We start from the raw sequence: 22,219 nt of genomic DNA, 5'->3' as shown, positions 1-22,219 counted from the left end.
ACTCCCCAGAGATTCTGATTTGCTTGGTCTGGGGTACATCAAGGGGGCCCTGGTGGTGCAGTGGTTAAGGTGGTCGGCTACTAATCGAAAGGTCAGCAATTTGAAACCACCAGTGGCTCTGCAGGGGAAGATACGGCAGTCTGCTTTCTGTAGAGATTTACGGTCTTAGAAACTGTTTGGAGTCGCTGTGAGTTGGAAATAACTCGATGGCAGTGGGTTTGGTTTAGGTACATCAGGACAGCCAAAAATTTCCTAAATAATTCTAATGTACAGCCAAGGTTCAGAGCTTCCTCATTAGCCAAAATGCTGCTCCATTAATACTGTACTATGTTATTCCTTTTTTAAGGATGGTTAGTTTCTCAAAGTATTATACTTTTACATACTTCGATTATCCTATTGTGTTTTCACAGTGACCCAGCAGTGACCTGCTTCCAGGGTTCCTCATTCTTCACCAGTTTTCTGGGAAGGCTGTTGCTTAACCATTTTGTTCCCCACTTCATCTGACTATTTCACCTGTAACTTCACAGCAGGTCGGCAATTTGGTGTGGCCACCTCTCTTCAAAGAGATACACATCAAGTGATAAAAAGAGTGCATTATTTCTAATCTTTGCGAATCAGTTGTTTCAGGAGCCTATTAAAAGCCAAAACCAAACCCTTTGCTGTCGAGTTGATTCTGACTCATAGTGACCCTACAGGACAGGGTAGAACTCCTCCATAGGGTTTCCAAGGAGTGGCTGGTGGATTCAAACTGCCAACCTTTTCGTTAGCAGCAGAACGCTTAACCACCATGCCACCAACCATGCCACCAGGACTCTCAGGAACCTGTTAGAATTTGCAGGCATCTGCTAGAATTTGTGAAAACATTTGGTAAGCCCTATAGGGTTGTGGAAAGAACTCTTTCACCACTGACAATTGTGTGGCTTTGGGCAAGTACTTAACATTTTATATTAACCTACCAGCAGGCATTTGCTAGACTAGGTGAAGTCCTACTTCAGCTATAAGATTTGGGTTTTCTCTGGCTAACTTCCCATTCCTCATCTTGCCACTATATTCAGTTGAAATACAGCTTTTGCCATCTTATGTCCCCCAGGGTCAAGACTGAAAAGCAGAGTTAAATGTGACAACTATTTAAATGTGAACATGGAGAGAGGGGTCAAAGGTATCTTGAGGACAGTGTTTTTCAGCCTTGCTTGATTCTAAGAACCTCTTGGAACGTTTGTGAAAAAATAAAAATTCATAGTCCTCACTCAAGATGCATAGAATCAACTGCAGGGGTGGGAACTGGATGGGCCTTTTTATCGAGTTTCCAAGTGATTTTTATGATCAGACAGAAGTAGAGAGTGCTGTAGGAAACTGAACATAGTAGGTACTCAGTAAGGAAACAGATGTCTCTTCTGTGAATCCATTTAATTTTTCTTCCTGGAGTTTTACAAAGTAGCTAGAGTCCACAAGCCCAGAACCCAGAAGAACAAACACTATTTGCAAGAGAAAAAACTGTACATTTACTGCGTTGTACTTAGTTGGCCTTTCAATCTATTAGTGCTTTGTGATGCATAAATGTGTTGATAGCAAATGATGATAGATTTCTTTTGCATCTCTTTGAGAATCTGTGCAGCAGGGGATTAAACAGTGGAGCTTTGTGAACATTATTTTGGGGTCTGTGCCATAGACTACATTTTGATAAGATGGCAAAATTAGATATTTTGCTACTTAATCATTGAATTTCTTAATGGACAATCCTATGGTCTGTTTTAGACTAAATTTCACTCATGTCAAGTTTATTGTATTTGTAATGATTTTGTTTTTATATTTGAATTTGTGGTCTTTGGTATTGAAGGTTACATTTAGAATGGGAGCATTGCTATACTGAACCATATACAGGATGTGTATGAACGTCCCAAACCTCGTAGCATGGCTGTTACTGGGATATGTAAGTACATTTTTAAAATTTCTTTGATGATTTTTTCACACTGCTACATCACTGTTGGGTGAATCCCATGATACGGTATTCAAACTCATTTTGGTTATGGAGTCATACAAAATAACTAAAGCTAATGCAGCTTCGGTACTTAGGCTTCGACATCTTTCTTCCTCTGAACAGCATGAACATAAGATTTATGACTGATTTAAAAAAAAAAAAAACTTTAGTGTTCAGTGTTTGTTGCAAACATTTGTACACACACACACACACACACACACACACATAGACTTAATAGAAAATTTGGACATTACAGAAAAATATAGAGAAGAAAATCACCCGTAATGCCAACATCAGAGCCCACCTCTGTCTACATTCTTCTCTACTTTGTTCTAGCCTTTCAATATGCTTAATTCTTCTGGTTTGTAAATAGTGACCTGATGAGTAAAACTTGGGCTTGTACTTACTGCTCATTTTGCTTGATATTGGTTCATCTGAAGCAGGGACAGAATAGGGTTTTGAGATATTTTCTGATGTTATCATGGTGCTATCATTTAATAGTTATTTTCATGGTCACTTTCAGTCAGGAAGTCAATTATTTAATGAATATATTTTGTTCCAAGTACACTGTCTTAGATTTAGACCATAGCTAGTCTCTTGGGTCTTTCTTTTCGAGTCAGACTGTATAGTCACTATTCTGGGCTCAGACTAAAGCTGTATGGGCTATAGCTACTCCATCTCCTACTTTCGCCTCATTTCAATCCATGCTACACACAGTTACCAGAGTAAAATTTCTCCAGTAGCTTTCTCATGTTATTTTCAAAAAACTCACAGTGGTTTACATGGCTTTAGGCTTTCAGGATACTTTACCAACTTGTCCCTTCTACCTCACCCACTTTTTTTGTTTTTCAGTGATACAAGCTGTGTTCTAGTCGGGAAACTACACACAACTTCCTTAGCCCTGTGCTGTTGCTCATGAATTCTCTTCATCTGGAATTCTCTTCCATCTTCTCTCTGGCAGTTCATGTCCCTGTTTTCCTTCAAAACCCTCCTTGAAATTTATATTTTCCAGGAAACCTTCCTCTTTCACTTGCTCTACATTACACTAGCATGTGACCTTTTTATGTTTGTCCAGAGGTTATTTTTCAAATGTTTCTAAGCCTTTTTAATCAGCTAATTAATATCAGGGACTTGCCATCTATTTTGTTTTCCCCACAGTGCCCTGTACTGGTTTTAGAAACCTAAATCAGTTTTACTTAACTCAGTACGGACATTGCTATTTTGTTTGTTGCTCATGCGGCATACCCAAACCTGACTGACATGATACATACCCCGAGTTTACAGAGGGGGCAAAGTATAGTACTACCCGAAGATGACAGAATAACCTCTTAAAAAAGAAAGGAACAACAAATTGAAACAATCCTTAAACTTTCATTACAGAGCAAGCGTTTTGTGGGAAATCGTTCTTTTAAAAAAAGTAACCAGTAGTGTTGTGCTGTAAGCTGAAACACAGGGTTTGTAATTATTTAAAGCACCACCCATGTGTCACTTTTTCATATTGCTGTGGCTTGCGTGTTTCTGTGATGCTGGAAGCTTTGCTGGTATTTTAAAAATACCAGCAGGGTCACCATGGTAGACAGGTTTCAGCGGAGCTTCCTGACTGACAGACTAGGAAGAAAGGCCTAATGATATACTTGCAAAAATTAGCCGATGAAAACTCTGTGGATCGCAACAGAAAATTGTTTGATACAGTTCTGGAAGATGAGCCCCTCCGGGGTTGGAAGGCACTCGTAAATACGCAGTGGCTGCAAGGATGGACTTGAGCATACCAATGATTGTGAAGATGGCGGAGGACCTCCAACATTTCGTTGAGTCATGGCTGACTTGATGGCAACTAATGACAACAATAATAGTTCAAAGTTTTCCACTCCTTTTCGTATTTCTGTTTGACAGTCCCTCTAGATTGGGTTTGTGTTCAAGTGCGAGATAACTAGCAGCTCGCCTGAGGCTGGTGGTGGGCAGAAGGGCAGGACTGAGGCAGCTAAGCCACTGGACTCAGCTTTGGCACCGGCGTCAATTGTAACTTTCTAGTCAGATATTTGAAGAAGATAATCTTATCCATACCAACGGAGCTTGCTTTCTACTTTAAGAATCTGAACATTGTTATAAAATAGTTCAGATCCTCTTAGTTTTCTGAATTAGTGTGAAAACATTGAGAATTTGTGTCTTCCTCTAAGGTTTAGATAGAGGTTTAACCCTTAGTATCTAGATCATCAGGGCAGGGCTAATGAAAATGTGAGGTACTGAATTAATAATCTCTACACAGTATAGTCGTATATGAAATACTAAAGTGGAAAAAAAATATATATTTTTTACAGTATATTATAATCAAAAGCTTTTAAAGGTTGATAAAACACCTGAATCCATGGTGACTGTCTCAAAACAGTCTGGAGCAGTTATGATTACTTGTAATACCAACACATCAAAAGCCCCAGCAGTTCCTCCCCCCAAAACAGGAAATTAATAAATGATAAGACCTTAGCCTTAGAAGGGAAGAGACTTGATTATAATCACAAAGAGGGAAATTAAGATGAATATAAAGAGAGAGATGGAGAGAAAGGAAGCCTCTAGGAACAGAGAAGGGCACGGAAACTGCCATTGGATGATATGATGGAGCCAAATTACAGGGAAAAGATAGAATGTGGAAAGGGCAATGTGGAAAAAGCAACCATGGGGTGAGGACGGGGAACCTTCTGACTCCACCTCTGCTGCTCTGCCAGCCTCTGGTCTCCTTACTCTCCTGTGGCGCTGTGATTCTTCGGACCAGGTCCTGATGGTTGCCCCATGGTACTTTGCTCTGTCCTGGAGCTTTCTGATACCATTAACTCCCAGGGCCCTGAGAGGGGATATGTATGAAGACAGGTGCAGCAACTTATGCTGGCACAGCCTAGAATCCTGGAGTGAGCAGTGATATATCTCCTTTGCCTCCTGGTCCCTGTCTCTTTCCTCTTTCCTTCTTCCTTACCTGGTGAGTAGTGAGGGGGTTCCTGCACACAATGAGGCTGAAGAGAGAAGTAGAAATAATTTACTCAGAGCAGCCCTTGGAAATCCCCAATACAAAAGAAATTTTCTATAACAGTTGCCTTGTTGGTTGTAGAGCCATCATTCAGGCTTTGGTGGTGGTACGTGTCGGGTTGGTTTCAACTCAGTGACCCTGTGTACAGGAGAAGGAAACACTACTGGCCCTGCACCATCCTCACAATCCTTGCTATGTTTGAGCCCATTGTTGTAGCCACTGTGTCAGTCCATCTCCTTGAGGGTCTTCCTCTCTATTGCTGACCCTCTACTTTACCAGCATGATGTCCTCCTGGGACTGGTACTTGTTTTGTGTGTTGTGGGATTTAACCTCCTTAATGATCAAATCAGCCCTGGTACTCTGTCCTTGTTAGGGCACTTTACAAAGACCTAAGATATCTTTGGGGGCCGTGGTAGCACAGTGGTTAAGAGCTTGGCTGCTAACCAAAATGTCAGCAGTTCGAATCTACTAGCCATTCCTTGGAAATCCTGTGGGGCAGCTCTACCCTGTCCTGTAAGGTCCTTGTAAGTCGGAATAGACTCGATGGCAGTGGGTTTGGTTTTTTGATAGGATATCTTTACAGCGATATCTTCATATTCTTAATGAAATAATCCTTAGACTTTCGTCATTATTGAATCTCTCATTTTACAGGTGAGGAAAAAAGAGGCTTGGGGGATGTCAAGTGACTGTTGTTAACACATTTTAGCATCTTAGTAGAGGAGCTGAGATTAGGAACAAGGTCTCTAGAGTTTTTTTTAATACACCATAAAACCTCAGTGGTGGGTTTTGGGTTTGTTTCTAATATCCTAGGATTGGCTTTGGCCTCAAGGGGCAAAGAAACTGAGCAGGCCTAGGATGCAAGTGATTGGTACACAGAGACTGAGAGGAAGAAGCCTGTGGTGGAGTTTTTTGTGATTGTAGAGTTTTTTTTTTTAGAGTTTTGTAGCTCTTGCTTTTTCAGTTAGTGGAGCTGAGCAAGGGGCCTGCAGCTACCGCTGGGCCTGGCTGGTGTCCCATTTTTGAGGCCCCAGAGTTATTTTTAGCTCCAGGGCCTTGGAAGCAGGTGTGGTCCGGGCTTGAAGGCCACGCCTGGAATGTGTTCAAGCCTTGTTGTGCGGGTCTGCTTAGGAGCTGAGAATAGTGACAAGGCCCTACATATACTTTGTTAGAGGAATTTCTACTTTTTCAGTGTGGGGAATAAAAAGCCATTCTGTGTTTCATTTACAATGCTTTAAGTAGGTTTATTTTGGAAACTTCATAAATTGAAACATTTTAAGAGTGTCAGGGAATATAATAATAATAATAATAAACTAGCTATAAATCCTTTGTGTACAGAAGAAACCTTTTGTATTTGAGTCATACCCCAACTTACCTATTTTAAAAGTCCAAACTTAGAGTCACAAATGTGTGATTTAAAATTTAATTTTGGTCGTAGTTCTTTTTATCCCCGTCTTTGTTATCTAGTGCTGCTATAACAGAAATACTACAAGTGATGGTTTTAGCGAAGAGAAATTTAGTCTCTCACAGTTTAGTAGGCTAGAAGTCCAAATTCAGGCCACCAGCTCCAGGGGAAATCTTTCTCTGTCTGTCAGCTCTGGAGGAAGGTCCTTGTCATCAATCTTCTGCTGGTCTAGGAGCTTCTCCACTGAGGGACCCCAGGTCCAAAGGACATGCTATTCTCCTGGCTCTTGTTTGTTGGTGGTATGAGGTCCCCATGTCTCTCTGCTTGCCTCTCTCTTTTATATATCAAAAGAGATTGATTTAAAACACAACCTATTCTTGTAGATTGAGTCCTCCCTCATTAACATAACGCCCTCTACTTCTGCCTCATTAACATTATAGAGGTAGGATATATATAACACAGGAAAATCACATCAGATGACACAATGGTGGACAATCACACAATACTGGGAATCATAGCCTGGTCAAGTTGATACATATTTTTGGAGGACACAATTTAAACCATAATACCCCCCTCCAAACATTATAGCTATTTTAAAGAATTCTTTGTAAGTCCTTTTATGAGGCAGAAATTCAGCTCTTACATTGAAGAGTAAATGTAAGTTTTTATGTATTTGTTTATCTTCTTACCCTGCATGCCCATGCATGCACACAGCAACACAAACACTTTCACTCTTCTATTGATAACCAGGCTGTGTGGCTGGACTGTGGTAGCCATTAGTACCTGGCTCTCTGTGGCTCTTAGTGTATCTCCTGCCATGTTTTTTCCACACTTTCACACTTTCTCCGTGGAAAAAGAAGATAACAAAAATTACTTTTCGTTTAATTACCAAGATAAAACTGTTACTACGTTTTTAATACATCCACTCCGTGTGCTGGTGTGTGTGCATATGCATATGCTTGTTTGAAGCTCTACTTTTTGTGTTGTTTTGTGAGTTGGTTTTATTCTTCTAATATATCATGACCATATTTTGTTGTCCAGAGGTATACTTTTACACTATCATTTTTAGATATTACATGATATGGTGTTGCAAGATTTATCCTAATTTATAAATTACTCAGCCATTTCTCTTTGCACATTTAGAGCTTTTCCAGTATTTTTCATGCATATGTTTTCACTGAAAGGTGAAGCAATTTCTTGTAAGCCATTTGGAAATTATCTTCAGAAAAATGTGGCTTGGCATTCTAGATTTACTTATTTTAGTGTTAATGGATTTAAAAATAGATAAAATTCCAGAATATTAATAGTATAAGCATGGCCTCAAGTGAAGGTGGTGGGAGGTTCTGTGTTGGTGATTTCTAATTATATTCCATTGCCTGTTCCTAGAACCTTTTGGTACCCTTTGGAAAAATTAAATTATGACACCTCCCCCATCGCATTAGACAGAATTCCAAATTGTCCAGATGTTTACTTTGGTCTTAATGCCTTTGTCAGGAGAGTATACTGTATCTTTCATAAAGTAGAATTTTGTTGTTTTGGGATGGGGTAGGCTAAGAGTGGTACATGGATAAAGAGTGTAAACTTTCTTTAGTGTTACTATCCTCTCTGATAACGGTAACCTGATTTACAAAGTCTTTGTAAACTGTTTACTATACCTTCTAACAAGGAGAGAGCCTTAAAAGTATTTTTTTTTATTTTACTGTAAAGCTCCTTTAAACTACTTCTTTGTTACATAAATCTATTCAAGCGTACATCTTGTTTAACACTGTCTATGATATTTTACTACATTACTGTAAAACCAAGTCTCTCTGATTAGGTACAACCCATTTGTGGGGCTGGAAGAATTGTATTACATTAACATTAAAAGTAATCTTTTCTTGTTGTGATATTTCTTTTCATTTCCACGCCAAGAAATGTGCTAATATAGGAACCACGGTTCTTCCTTTATAGTTTTAAGGAGAAACTGTATTGTTGTATATATTTTTTTCACACTGAAGTTAGAAGTTCAATTGCCTGGCAATCCATCGTTTCTAACAGACACAACCAGAATGAACACCTGCTACGTCTTTTATTGGCATTTTCCCAATTCAACTTTACCCCAGCCAATAGATTCATTGGCCTCAAGCCTTTGACATAGAGAGCTACAGTCTCTTGAGCATCCACATAGCTCACTCTCACCTCCCACAAGACCTTTACTTAAATAATACCGACTCAGGGAGGCCTTCCCTGGCCACCCTATTTAAAATTTTAACCAGCCCCCGCCCCAACTCATCTTCCTGCCCTGCTTTATTATTATTTTTTTTTCCATAGCACTCACTACCATCTATCATACAATTTTTTTTTTTTCATTTTGATTTTGTTGCTGCTGTTTATTTCGTGTTTCCCATAACTAAATTAGAAGCTCCAAGAAGGCAGGGGGTTTTGCATCTTCACAACAGTGCCTGGTGTGTGGTAGGTAACTATTTGTTAGCTGATTGAATGAGTTATCGTAGACTCTGAGCAAATTAGTTGAGAGTCTGATTAGTCCCTATCTGATTTCTGGTTGGTTGGTTCTGAATCTCTCTTCTGAATGCTTTAATCAGTGTAGAGTTACTTAAGTCAGAGGCTGAGGTATTCTACTCTTCTCCTGCCCCCAGCCCATCTTTATCCTAAATACCCTTCTAAAACATTTTTTCCATCAGCTCTCAGATTAAACCAACCCTTGGCCACATTTTCTCTTGTCCAGTGATTCCATCCAAGGATCCTTCCAAGATCACCTCCATACCCAAGCCCCGTTTCTAGCAGGTAGGGTCCTTAGTTTTCAGAAGCATTAAATATAGAGGAGTAGGGAAGGAAGACTGGGAGAGGGAGAAGTCTAGGATAGGTACATGGTGTTGGAGAGGCAAGGAGAAGGTAGGGAAGGAAGTAGGAGGAGAGCTGAAGTGGATTTGGGAAGGTGAAGCTGATGAAACAGGTGAGTGTAAATAGGAACCAGTATTAAGGAAGGTGGAAACTCTAAATGAGCCAGTACCGAGGATACAGTAGTAGCTCCTAGCAGAAACTGGTGAGTGGTTTTCACAGATAAATGCTTCACTGGAAGTAACGGCATTATATTTAATCTTGGAAGAATGGCTGCTATTCCAGGCTGTATCTGTGGATCCTTGAGATGTGTGTAAACAGCCTCAACTTCTGATAGGAGTGGGTGCTTTCATTGTTGTCTGTTGGTGACAGGTGGCTGGGCTTTACAGTGCTGATAAGTGTTGCCACCCCCCCCCATGTCTAGTACTATCTAGGCAGTTTGGTTTTCAAGCAGTTTATTCCATTATTGTGAGTCCCTTCGTGGTCTAAATGGTTAACACACTCAGCTGCTAACCGAAAGGTTAGAGATTTAAGTCCACCCAAAGGCACCTTGGAAGAAACGACTGGCAATCTGCTTCTGAAAAATCAGCCATTGAAAACCCTATGGAGCCTCCTTTGCCATGAGACCAGAAGAACTGGATGGTGCCCAGCTACCAGTATTGAAAATTTTGATCAAAGATTCTATAGAAGAATCGTGACCAAAAGGGGAAAAATGCAGAACAGAATTTCAAATTGTCACGGAATCCAGAGAATCCACCATGAAGGTCGGACAAACCCCTGAAAATATTACTCAGAGATAATCTTTAAACCTTAAGCCAAAAATATCCCTTGAAGTCTTAAAACGAAATAATAGTGTAGCTTAACTAGTAAAAAATGTCTGCCTTGACCATTATGCCCTTTTAAGAACTATCTATATGAGATCAAATTGATAGCAGCAACTAGAAAGATTAGATAGGAACCTTAGGGGGCAGTGAATTTATGTTAATGGGAGAGGAACAACTCAGAAAAGAAGGGTGAGAATGATTGTACAACTTGAAAAATGTAATCAGTGTCACTAAATGGTACATGTAGAAACGAATTGGTGTATGTTTTGCTGTGTATATTTTCAACAACAACAAAGAAAACTATCGAGCATAGATCTGCTGTGACACACATGGGGTCACTATGAGTCTGAATTAACTTGATAGCAACTGGCTTATCTCATAATTACCATCTCATCAGAATATGTGTCCTCAATTTTGAGGTAAGAAAACATGATCAAGAAAGACATTAATAGACAACTAAAGAAACACATTATGCTCATATAGTCTTCATAGCTTTAGTTAGGGCATTTTTTTTGTTTGTTTGTTTTTTTAATTGAAAAACAAAAACACAGACCTCAGAATTTCTCTCAGTATTAACCCATGGCACAGGAGACCGGATTGCTTTAATGACGAGTTAAGACGGTCAAAGGCTGAGGTGCTCTGGCTTGCTTCCAGTCATCAGTAGCCTACTTTTTTTCTGTTTGATTTGTTCATGTTTTCTTAGTCATTGAAAATGTATGTTTAAGGCTTTGCTGAAAGACTGTTTGCTGTATCTTGTTGCCTACTTCTTCATTTTTATTTGAGGAAAAAATTTAAGATTGGCTCATAGTTTAATAAAAAGTAAACTTCTCACCTGATTATATCCTTTCTGTAAACTCTCTGAGAATCTGAACTTGAGCTCAAGCCCAACCAAATAAGGCTCAATTGCTCTCCTCACTGAGCAGGACTTTAAAAAAACACCCCATAGCCATAGGATCCTTTCCCTTCCGCTGAGAATTTCTCTTCGTAAAAGGGAAGTGTTTAAAATTGAACCATGCCTTCCCGAGGGATAGCACTTGCCTCATGGAAACTACTTTTCAGACCTGCAGGTGTGTTCATAGAACCTTATCCCTTACCCTGCCTGCTATAAGCTTGGTGGAGTGGGTATTTTAGGGCAGCAGTGCTGATAGTGAATGGACTGTTGCTGTTGGCAGAAAATAACCCGTGTATAAAAAAAGGGGGGAAAAACTGTGTGTGAGAAAAGTGCTCACCTTTCTTCAGAGTGGGATATATCTAGTGTCAGTATGACTGACCTAAAAGCCAGAATTGTGTTTGCGAAGTTGAAAATAACGCCTTTCATCTCAGAAGAGGAAGGAGATGCTTAACAATTATTTAAAAATAACCTTAATTTTTCTTTTTTAATTTTCTAGTTGGACACTAGCATTAAAGGTGAAAAATACTGAAAAAAAAATTTTTTTCCTATTAGCTAATTATTCCAATGGCTAATATTGGTTTTTAGATAGTTGGAATTTATATTGTTACTTTAATTAAAACAGACCCGACTTGTTCATCTTATTGTTAAAATAGTCTTAGACTTACGCTCCTGAGATGTAACTAATTCAGTAGTATACCTTACTCCACTGATACACTGTATTCTTAAAACTAAAACATTGGAGGTAAAGTGACCCTCATAAATAAAACCCTGCTAATTTCCGTTACAAAGTCTTAGATGCATCTCCATATGTAGCTGAATGGAATCTAAAACATAGCACAAATTACATATGAAAACACTAAAACTTAAACTTTGTGAACTACATTATGCCAACTGACTGAGTTGTGCCCTGAGACTAAGCTTTCAAACCTGGAAAACCAGTCTCGGAACATGTTTATGTCTGAGGAGTATCTGTAGTTGTGTCTTCAATGAATATATGTGCCTGCACACACATCTATATTTACACGTACATATAAAAAAAAAAAAATTTTTTTATAGATACTTCTAGCTAGTCTTACGTATGTATACACTTGTACCTACCTGTATACCTACATTCTGTACCCTTTCATATGTGATCATACATTTGTTTAAAAAACCTTTATTTCTGAATGTGGGAAACTTTGCAGTTATTTGTTTAGTGGCCCTGGTTATGGTTACTAGTCTTCAGTATGGTAAACACTGGCCCACTGACTTTAGGGTATTCTTAAAAAGCTAACTCCCATAATTCTATGAATGTGTGCTGTCACATTTTTAAATCTTTTTTAAGCCATAGTAGTGCATAGTTGATTCTCTCTCTCTCATTAGGATGCCATAAAACCGTTGGCTGGCCTTTCAAGCTCATGATTATGAATTACTCTTCAGTTCTTTGGACACTGAGGTAAACAGCTGGAGTAGTGCTGGGGAAAGGGGGAAGTTGTCGTTTACACTATTTCTACACATTTTATTTAGATGACCAAAAATGCATATGTAGAAGACACGTGTATGTGGATTGAATCACATTCAAATTAAATATTTAAAATATCAAATTGGATTGGAAAAAAAATCAAGATGCAAAAGAGTTTATGTCCTGTGGAACCATTTGAACAAAAAAAGGAGAAAAAAAAATATGTATTTGTATTTCATTCAGTATTCATTTTAAAAAATCTTGGGAAGAAATCAGAAGAAACTATTAACAGTTTGGGGTGGGAGGAGGCTTCTCACGGTATTCATTTTTTTCTTTAAATGTGTTTCTTGGAGTTTCAATATCATGGCAATTTGTAGCAGCTCTGTGGAGGATTGACAATAAACGACAAATTCATAGTGTATACATTTTTTACTTTTAATTTTTAATAATAAAATTTGTTTTAATTTTAAATTAAAATTTATTGTTTTTGATGAAAGTTTACACATCAAAGTAGGTTCCCATGTAACCATTTCTATACGTATTGTTTATTGACATTGGTTACATTTTTTACAATGTGTCAATGCTCTCATTTGTATTCTAGTTGTTCCATTTTCCTTAATCTAGCTTCCCTGTCCCTTCCCTGTTACCTTCTCATCTTTTAATTTTTTTGAACCATGTGAATATATTACCTATTCAAAATTAAAGAAACAGATTAAAACTAAAAATTGCTTAAGTAAATACATAAATAGCAAAGTTAGCCTGTCCTGTGTCTTGCTGTATATTCTTGGGCCTCTGTGGTTCAGTCTAAGAGTTTTTGACTTTATGTGGAAATTTTTGGTAAGGTTAGGTCTGTGGTTTTGTCAACAATAAAATATTATCATCTTTTAAATGCTACTAGACACAAATATTTTAAAAACAAACTGTTACAGACATGTCCTTGATCTCAGGATATTGACATTCTTCTGAACAACAAATGAACAGTGAATGCAGAGACTATTTTAAAATTAGGATTGTGGCCCAGGATGGGGATTTACAGAAATCTCTCCTGTAAATAACGAGGTTTAAGGTCATTGTTACCCCATCTTCCGTGCCCCCTTGGTTGGGCACTGCCTCTCACATAAGCTATTTGGGACTACAGAAGACCAGACCCTGGGCATAAAGGTGTAACAGGAGGGCTCAGGCTGGCCTGGGTACAACACTGAAAGAGGCTGTAACTTTATCCTCATTTCAGTGTCACCCCTTTGCTTCCATTACATCCTCATATTCGAGTCAATTTGACCAGACCTTTTTTTGGTCAGAGAAAGGGGCTTTTTTGTAATCACAATTGGAAGTCTCTGGTGTACTGGATAAGAATGACTATTTTCTGGCCTGTAGAACTGTTTACCATACCCTGTCTTTGGTTTCAGTGATTTGGGCTAATGAGATTTGGCTGAAGAGAAGCAAAGATGAGAACTTTCTAATTCAACTTTTGCATGTTTGCCTTCTTCTCCCTCCCTTTGTCCCTTCATCTGCTAACCCAGATAACTGCTTTGTCCTGTCCCGATTTTATCATTTGAGAGGAGCCAATCAGACTCAGAGACTCAGTGCCATTGTTGGAATCAACTCACTCTTGTTCTTGAATTTCCACTTTCTGTGCCACTCAGGCACCCTCACGGACAAGTCACGTCATTCTTTCTCAGTCCAATTCCATTATGGGAACAGGTTCTTAGGGAAAACACTGTAACACAGTAGTAGGAGCCCTGGTTTGAGAATCATACAATCTGAGTACAGGACCTTAAATTGCTGTAAACTGTGTCACTGAGCAGTCAGGACTTAATCAGTGCTATATCCTTGATGGGTATTTTGCAAAGTTTATTTGTTGATTGACTGGAACAAATTCTCTGTTCCAGTTTCTACAATTGAAAACAGAGATGATTTTGTACCTCATTGCCATAAAGCAATTAAAGGCTTTAATGTAGTGAAGCTCTTTCAGTTTCTTGGAAGACAAGAAATGGATAATGTATTAAATGAAGCCATTTTCTGATTTGTAAAATGCAAGGGGTGGATGAGAGGATTTCTTGGGTGCTTTCTAGCTCTGAAGTGTACCTGGCTCAGTGAGAAAGGAAACAGATTGGTTGCAGCTGGACTATAAACCATTCATCGTCTGGTCAAATCTGAGTCACAGTGACCCCCATGTGTGTCAGAATAAACTGCTTCATAGGGTTTTCAATGACTGATTTTTGGAAGTAAATTATCAGGCCTTTCTTCTGAGGCATCTTTTGGTGGACTCAAGCTTCCGACCTTTGAGTTAGCAGCTGAAAAATAAACCAAAACCAAACCCAAACCTGTTGCTGTCAAGTTGATTCTGACTCATAGTGACCCTATAGGACAGAGTAAAACTACCCCAAAGGATTTCCAAGGAGTGGCTGGTGGATTTGAACTGCCAAACTTTTGGTTAGCAGCCAAGCCCTTAACCACTGCACCACCAGAGCTCCAGCTGGACTATAAACAAACAATCAAACCCATTGCCGCCAAGTTGTTTCTGATCCATAGTGACCCTATAGGACAGAGTAGAACTGACCCCATAGAGTTTCCAAAGAGCGCCTGGCAGATTTGAACTGCCAGCCTTTGGGTTAGCCGCTGTAGCACTTAACCACTACGCCACCAGGGTTTCCAGCTGGACTATAAAACCAAAACCAGACCCGCTGCCGATGAGTCAATTCCGACTCATAGCGACCCTATAGGACAGAGTAGAACTGCCCCATAGAGTTTCCAAGGAGCGCCTGGTGGATTTCAACTGAGGGTTTCCATCTGGACTACAGGAGGATGGAATTGCTCCTGTATTTATCTGCTTGTCGTAGAGATTGCAGATGGAAACCAGCTCTGGTCACCACTGGCATCTTTAGAGAATTTTTCCTCCTTTCTCTATGTGATGTGTAGTAGCTTTTTTACCTAATACAGTTTAGAAAATTTAGATAATTTCGTCCTCACAACAAACTTAGTGAGGAGACAAGGCCAATATTATATTCACATTTTATAGATGAGGAAACGGTGGTTCAGGTTATATGATTTGTCAAAAGTTATATAACAAGTAAATGGCAAAGCCACTTCTCTTTTTATCTTGTTCTCTCTTCTCCAGGCTTCACTTTCTCATTTGTAAGCATAAATTAGGCAGCGATTTTTGAGAGCCCTACCATTCTAATCTAAAGTCAGTTAATCAAATTTTAGAATCTTAAGTTGTTTTTGGGACAAGGAGGATTTTAGTTACTGAAATAGTGTAAAGTGAGTATCTTATGTGTAAATCCCTGAGAGGTAAGAAATACAGTGTAGAACCTCTTGTATCAAATAGCTTACCTTCTAAAAGTTGAATGCAGATAGTGGACATTGACTTTTGTGTAGTAGAGGATTTCACATAGGCAGAGATGGGTCAGGGGGTGATAGGAATCTGAGAGTATTGAAGATGGGAGATGAGATCCAAACTCTGGGCACAAAGCTCCAACCAAGGTTAATTAATTAGGAAATGGTCATCACGAGAGTTTGGCAAGAACAGTGGAGCACTGGGTCCAGTATTAAGGTTTCTATATGTCTGGGTCCCTGGGTGGTGCAAACAGTTAATGTGCACACCTGCTAACCAAAAGGTTGGAGATTTGAGCCAAACCAGATGTACCTCAGAAGAAAAAACCAAGCCAAACCCAATGCCGTCAAGTTGATTCCGACTCATAGTGACCCTATAGGACAGAGTAGAATTGCCCCATAGAGTTTCCAAGGAGCACCTGGCGGATTCGAATTGCTGACCCTTGGGTTAGCAGCCGTAGTACTTAACCACTATGCTGCCAGGGTTTCCACCTCAAAAGAAAGGCCTGGCAATCTACTTCCAAAAAATCAGCCATTGAAAACCCTATCGAGTACAGTTCTACTCTGACGTACATACATGGATTCATTATGAGTTGGAGTTGACTCGAGGACATCTGGTTTTTTTTTTTTTCTTTTAAATGCCTGGGTTGCCAATCTGGAGTCCCAGGTTAATGTGAGGTTTTCTAAGATTGGAAGTGATTCTCTTAAGAATGAGGCATAAGAAAGTGAGAGGTAAGCAAGGATCATAGCTATGAGACTGTTTTGGTGGAGACTGGCCACAGCAGAAGTCCTCGGCAATTGGCTCGGAAGTTGCTCTCAGTCGTTTCTGCCTCTCCTTCCTTAACCCAAAAAACCCACTGCCATTGAGTCGATTATTCTGGCTCATAGCAACCCCATAGGGTTTCCAAGGCAGTAAATCTTGATGGAAGCAGACTGCCATATCTTTCTCCTGTGGAGCAGCTTGTGGGTTTGAACTGCTGACCTTGTGGTTAGCAGCCGAGCACTTTAACCACTGTACCATCAGAGTTCCTTGCTTCTTCCTTAAAAGGAAGCTGGAATTTATAGAACCCCTGTTTTCTGCCTCTCCTGTCTTCCTTGAGGGCAATTTAAAGGGGATGCTGTTTGTGCCCAGATCCGTATGCGTGAGCGTACTTGGCTGGTCACAGCTATTCTCAAGCCATCAGAAAATATTTTTGTCATTTTAACACAGATTGTTTACCTGGTCTTAGGCTGCTGTTTATGCTATTTACAAGAAATAAGCAAATAAAATGGAGGAAAACCACTTGGGATAATAATATTTCAAGCAGCTTTTGACAGCCCTTTTAAATTTTATTCTGCAGTCATTTAGTGCTGGGCCCAGGTGATTATAATTCACAAATATGCCTTGTTTTGTTGTCTTTGAGTGTTTACTTTTTGAGATAAAATCGAATTATCGCTAGCACATTTTTCTGAAGTCATACCTATTTGTCCATTTTGTTTGTTCGAATGAAAGAGTGCATCAAGTATGGAATTAGATTAATGGAGTAAATATTATGAATTATACGTGCTCTCTAATCTGATGCTCTTTCTTCTTTTTTTGACCCTGTGTTTTCTGTCTTTCTCTCTTCGTGTAGGCTTTCAGTCCAGCATAAAGCTGTTGGAGTGAGAGAGCAAAGGTAAAGAATGATGTAATGCAGTGGCAGCCCCAAAGGATCTTTTGTTGTGGAATGGTTATTTCAGTCATCTCTTCATGAATCAAATGTGAGGGGCTGCTTTGTGGAAGGAGTCCTTTGCGAGAGCCCATCAACAGGAAAGTGAAAGAGACATTCACTTGGAGGGTTCTTGCTGAAAATGGGTTTAACTCTCCTTTTGCCAGTCACTATCAGCCTGACCTCATACATTTTTAGTACAATGGAGTGGCTGAGTCTTTGAGCATACCACCATTACATCATCGTGGCAAATTAAAGAAGGAGGTGGGAAAAGAGGACTTATTGTTGTCATGGCCCATGAGATGATTGGGACTCAAATTGTTACTGAGAGGTTGGTGGCTCTGCTGGAAAGTGGAACGGAAAAAGTGCTGCTAATTGATAGCCGGCCTTTTGTGGAATACAATACATCCCACATTTTGGAAGCCATTAATATCAACTGCTCCAAGCTTATGAAGCGCAGGTTGCAACAGGACAAAGTGTTAATTACAGAACTCATCCAGCATTCAGCAAAATATAAGGTAAATGCTTTCTTTTTTTTCTTTTTAAAATAAATGGACACACTGAATGGGAAATGATTTTAAGTAAAACTTCATTTGAGGAAGTTTCAGTTGCTTTTTAAATTTTGGTTCCTCACAGTACCTCAAAATAATTTACTAACTATTTTCACATTTAAGAATATTTCTAAACTATACAGAAGGTTATCTTGCTTTAATTTGTGTAAGAACTATGTTTTCCTATTAAAGCCTTGCCAAAATTGTTTTAATTTACACATTATTTTGTATTATCTGTAAATTTACTGAAAGGCACACAGTTCTTTGCAGGTGCTTTAGAAAGCAAGTAGGAAGTAATTAAATTGTATTAGAGGTGCTTTCTGTGTGTGGGAAACCATTGGTCAAGACTTAAGGATATTATCTTCACGGAGAGTTACTTCTAGGATATCAGAATGTCATCCTCATGATAGATAAGGCTCTTTGTCTGAATAAAAATGAACTCATGTTTTAATTTTATTTATATAGGAAACATTTTTACAGTGTTTTAGTTCAAGGTTTACTATGTTTATCTTGCATATTATTATTATTTTATGGATTTACCATCTTATATCATAAGGATTTAAAACCAAGGAGCTTTGAACCACATTTACACAGAAATAGCATCAGTTTTGTCTTTTAAAAGTTGATTTTTGCAAGTGTCTAAACAGTTCGTTTGCTAGGTTTTTTTAATAAGTTGACCTCATTCTCATTCTTATCCAAATTTTTAACTGACAACAGGAAACAATTATTTACTTCAGCATCAGTAAATGAGTGATCCAGCTCAACCAGTGGTTTATGGGATTATTTTTCTCACCTTCTTTTCTTCCTAACAGCCTCATGTTTGCATTTCAGGTCGATATTGATTGCAGCCAGAAGGTTGTAGTTTACGATCAAAGCTCCCAAGATGTTGCCTCTCTATCTGCAGATTGTTTTCTCACTGTACTTCTGGGTAAACTGGAGAAGAGCTTCAACTCTGTTCACCTGCTTGCAGGTGAGGCTTGTGGTAGAATCCCACTGCACTATATGTTGTATGAGTAAGGAGCACTTCGCAATGAGCACCAAGTATGAAAGATCATCACTAATCTGTGTTTACTATGTAAAATGATTTATTCTCTAGTTTTTGATTGACATAACTGTTCTATTTAACTTGAGTACTATCATTCTCCCACATTTTTCAGTGTATTTTTGACTTAGGTCAAATGCCTGTTCACTTAGCTACCTACCGCATTTATTAGCTAGAGGTGCCACAGTCCCCATATAGATAGCTCAGGGCCAGTCCTTCTGTCTGGGTCTTTGCCATTCACCTCTGATCTAACAGCACTAATAAATGCCCTATGTTTCAGCTCCTGCTGTTAGTTCCCACCCCCTGTAGCAAGAACCAGACCAGTGTCAAAGCTCTTATTAAGCATTTATCATTAAAGTGGACTCCAGAGATAAGGTCACCATTCTTGGATGTTATGAACAATAAAATAAAGACAGAGAATGTGTAGAATGTTTCTCCTAAATAATCAGGGGGACTATTTAAAAACTTACTCTCTTGAGTATTTTTGTTTATTTTTACAATAAAAAAATTAACTTCTCAACTTGCAGGTGTTAAGCAGCTAAATTATTTTATAAAGTACATGGAAAGTACTAAATATTTTATATTTACCCTTAAGGGCCGGAGAGTGTTGTGGGAGTTCCATCTCATGGAACTCCAGAGTGGAGTTTTCATCCTTTGCTTCTCCCTGTTTTGCAGGCGTCACTAAAGTTCTTTCACTTACAGTGGCTCACAGAGCAGTGAACACAGTTTGACAACGCAGAGTGACCTTTAACACAAAGCTCCTGTGTGAGGCAGATTCTGCTGGAGTGATGGACGAGAGTGCTTTTCGAAGTGCAATCCTAAGAAAAGCAAACCATTGATGGATATTGTCATTTTGACACCTTTAATAATTTGTTTCAAGGATGGTGCAGTGAACAAGATTGGCAGTTCATTGTGAGAAGTGTGAGCATTTCATGTGTAAGAGACTAGAATTAGCCCTATGTTGGTATGTTAACACCTTAAACTGCAAGCTTAGATAAGATCTCCACTGTCTCCTGTTGTCTCATCAGTTTTGTTCCCATTCTATAAGAAGATGATGGTCTCCAGCTACTTTCACGTCATCTATAGCCACAGCAGTGTTTCTTTCTGTGTGATGTTTTCATCAGTATCCTTACGAGACGACTGCTCATCTTGGAATGTAGTTTTTAGAATTCCATAACTGAGAATTATAATAATAGGTTCTGTCTCTGCTGATACTGAGTTATGAAGGCACATTATTTTACTGCGAGTATAACTGCACTAAATATAACACCCGTTGCTGTTAGAGCTCCACTAACCTAATTGAATGAGTTTAGAAGCTTACTTCATACTTGTAACCACTGTGAGGGGCTTTACCTCGGAATCCTATTACTGAGATCAGGGTTCTCATTAAACAAAGTACACCGAGATGTGCTTCCTAGCAAAGTGGTTATCCCACCCCACTCTTGTTTGAGATGCTTTTTCCCTATGCGGCTGTGACTTGACAGCTTAGGCAAGCAGGAATCCTCTTGGAGGAATGAGCTGATTTCAAGTTTCTAGCAGAGATGTTTTAACTACTGGTGGTGCAATGGCTAAGCGCTCAGCTGTTAACTGAAAGGGCAGTGGTCTGAACCCACCTGTGGGCTCCACAGGAGAAAAACCTGGTGATCTACCCCCATAAAGATTATAGCCTAGGAAACCCTACGGGGCAGTTCTCCTACGTCTTAAAGGGTCACTGTGAGTAGGAATCAACGCAACAGCAGCATACCTCCTTTATAAGAGAGCGCTCCTTTGTCAGCTGGGGAAGTTCTTATCAATCGTGTAGCCTTGAGAGGGGGCTACTCATTGGGCAGTAAGAACAAACAGGACTCAAACTTATTCTGATCAGCTGGATCAACCCCTAGGGATACTGGGTTTGACACACAAAACCAGAATACTCTGACATCCCCACTTCAGAGAAATGTTTCCTGGGCCTAAATGAAAGCCCACTGCAGCAGCACCACGTGCTACAGTAAATGTATAGATGGCACCATGTCCCTATCCATATCATTAGAATCCTATGTTTCTTTTAGCTTAGGTTCTGGCCCCAGGGTCTGGATTGACTTGTTTGGGAGTTTCTGAGCAGCCAGAGCTCTTTCTGAGATCTAAGACAGTTCTCTCTGGCTGAAAGCCTCCCCCACCATCTGAAAGCCTCTGACCAGTAGGAAATTCCATTGGTCAGTGAGTCTGTTCCTCAAAGTAGACAGAAAATTGGGCTAAGTGCTGGGGAAGGTAAGTTGTAGGTAGCCTGCTTCTTTGCCAAGGTCCAGATACTCAGAGGACATGTCAGGGATGTGGGATAGAAGGACGTTTTGACATATGTTTCTTAAGTATATTGCTTGCAGGGAAATGACTGACCCATGGAAAAGCACACTAGCTTCTCATAGGTGTTACAGGAAATTACAAGGTCATTGGAGACTATTTTCAGTACAGACTGCCCCTCTTGTTTTCTGCAGTTAGAGATGTTTGTCAGCCTTGTTGGGATGTTGGGATATGCTGATACGATACTAGAATGGCAATAATGTGGTTTCTTGGAGTAATTTCTGCTTCATTCTAGCTCTTTCAGCTACCCTGACATTTTTTCAGGAAGAAAGCATCAGGTAGTTTTTAGGGTCATTAGATATGGACGTGAAGAACTAGGGCCCAAATTCCACCCACATTCTCCCCGAGAATAATGTTGAAAAAGGGAAACAAGAGAACCCCTCCCCAGAAGCTGATAGCAGCCTCCTAGTAAGCTATTTCCTTCTCACAAGAGAGACCCAAACTTATATGGAAGACCTAGTTATAAGGACATAAAAATGAAGGATTATTCAAGGAAGGGGATAGGATTTGAGAAAGCCATATTGAAATGCAAAGGCATTTCACTGTGTGGATCATAACAAATTAACGGATAACATTGCAAAGAACGGGAATTCCAGAACATTTAATTGTGTTCATGAAGACCAAATGGCAGTCGTTTGAACAGAACAGAGGGATACTGCCTGGTTTAAAATCAGGAAGGATGTGCATCAGTGTTTTATCATTTCAGCATACATATTCAATGTGTATGCTAAGCAGATAAACTGAGAAGCTGCACAATATGAAGAAGAATGCTGTATCAGGATTGGAGGAAGACTCGTTAACAACCTGTAATATGCGGAAGATAAAACCTTGCTTGCGGAAGGTGAAGAGGACTTGAAACACTTACTGATGAAGATAA

General features: G+C 39.4%; 1 protein-coding gene across 4 annotated transcripts in view; it reads left to right on the top strand.

The window, feature by feature from the left end:
* DUSP16 (dual specificity phosphatase 16) overlaps positions 1-22,219 on the top strand; it is a 91,041-nt gene that overhangs the window by 28,610 nt on the left and 40,212 nt on the right. For 2 of the 4 annotated variants that reach the window (XM_049882502.1, XM_049882503.1), the window contains 3 exons: positions 12,313-12,385; positions 17,338-17,930; positions 18,795-18,933. In XM_049882502.1, the coding sequence (XP_049738459.1) occupies positions 17,703-17,930; positions 18,795-18,933 (367 nt within the window). In that variant the 5' untranslated portion in view covers positions 12,313-12,385; positions 17,338-17,702. The remainder of the gene's footprint in view (positions 1-12,312; positions 12,386-17,337; positions 17,931-18,794; positions 18,934-22,219) is intronic. The other 2 variants (XM_049882501.1, XM_049882504.1) reach the window with 1 other exon arrangement.

This window comes from Elephas maximus, chromosome 4 (genome assembly GCF_024166365.1).
Source record: "Elephas maximus indicus isolate mEleMax1 chromosome 4, mEleMax1 primary haplotype, whole genome shotgun sequence".
Taxonomy (NCBI): Eukaryota; Metazoa; Chordata; class Mammalia; order Proboscidea; family Elephantidae; genus Elephas; species Elephas maximus.
This window is presented reverse-complemented; position numbering and strand designations above follow the sequence as displayed.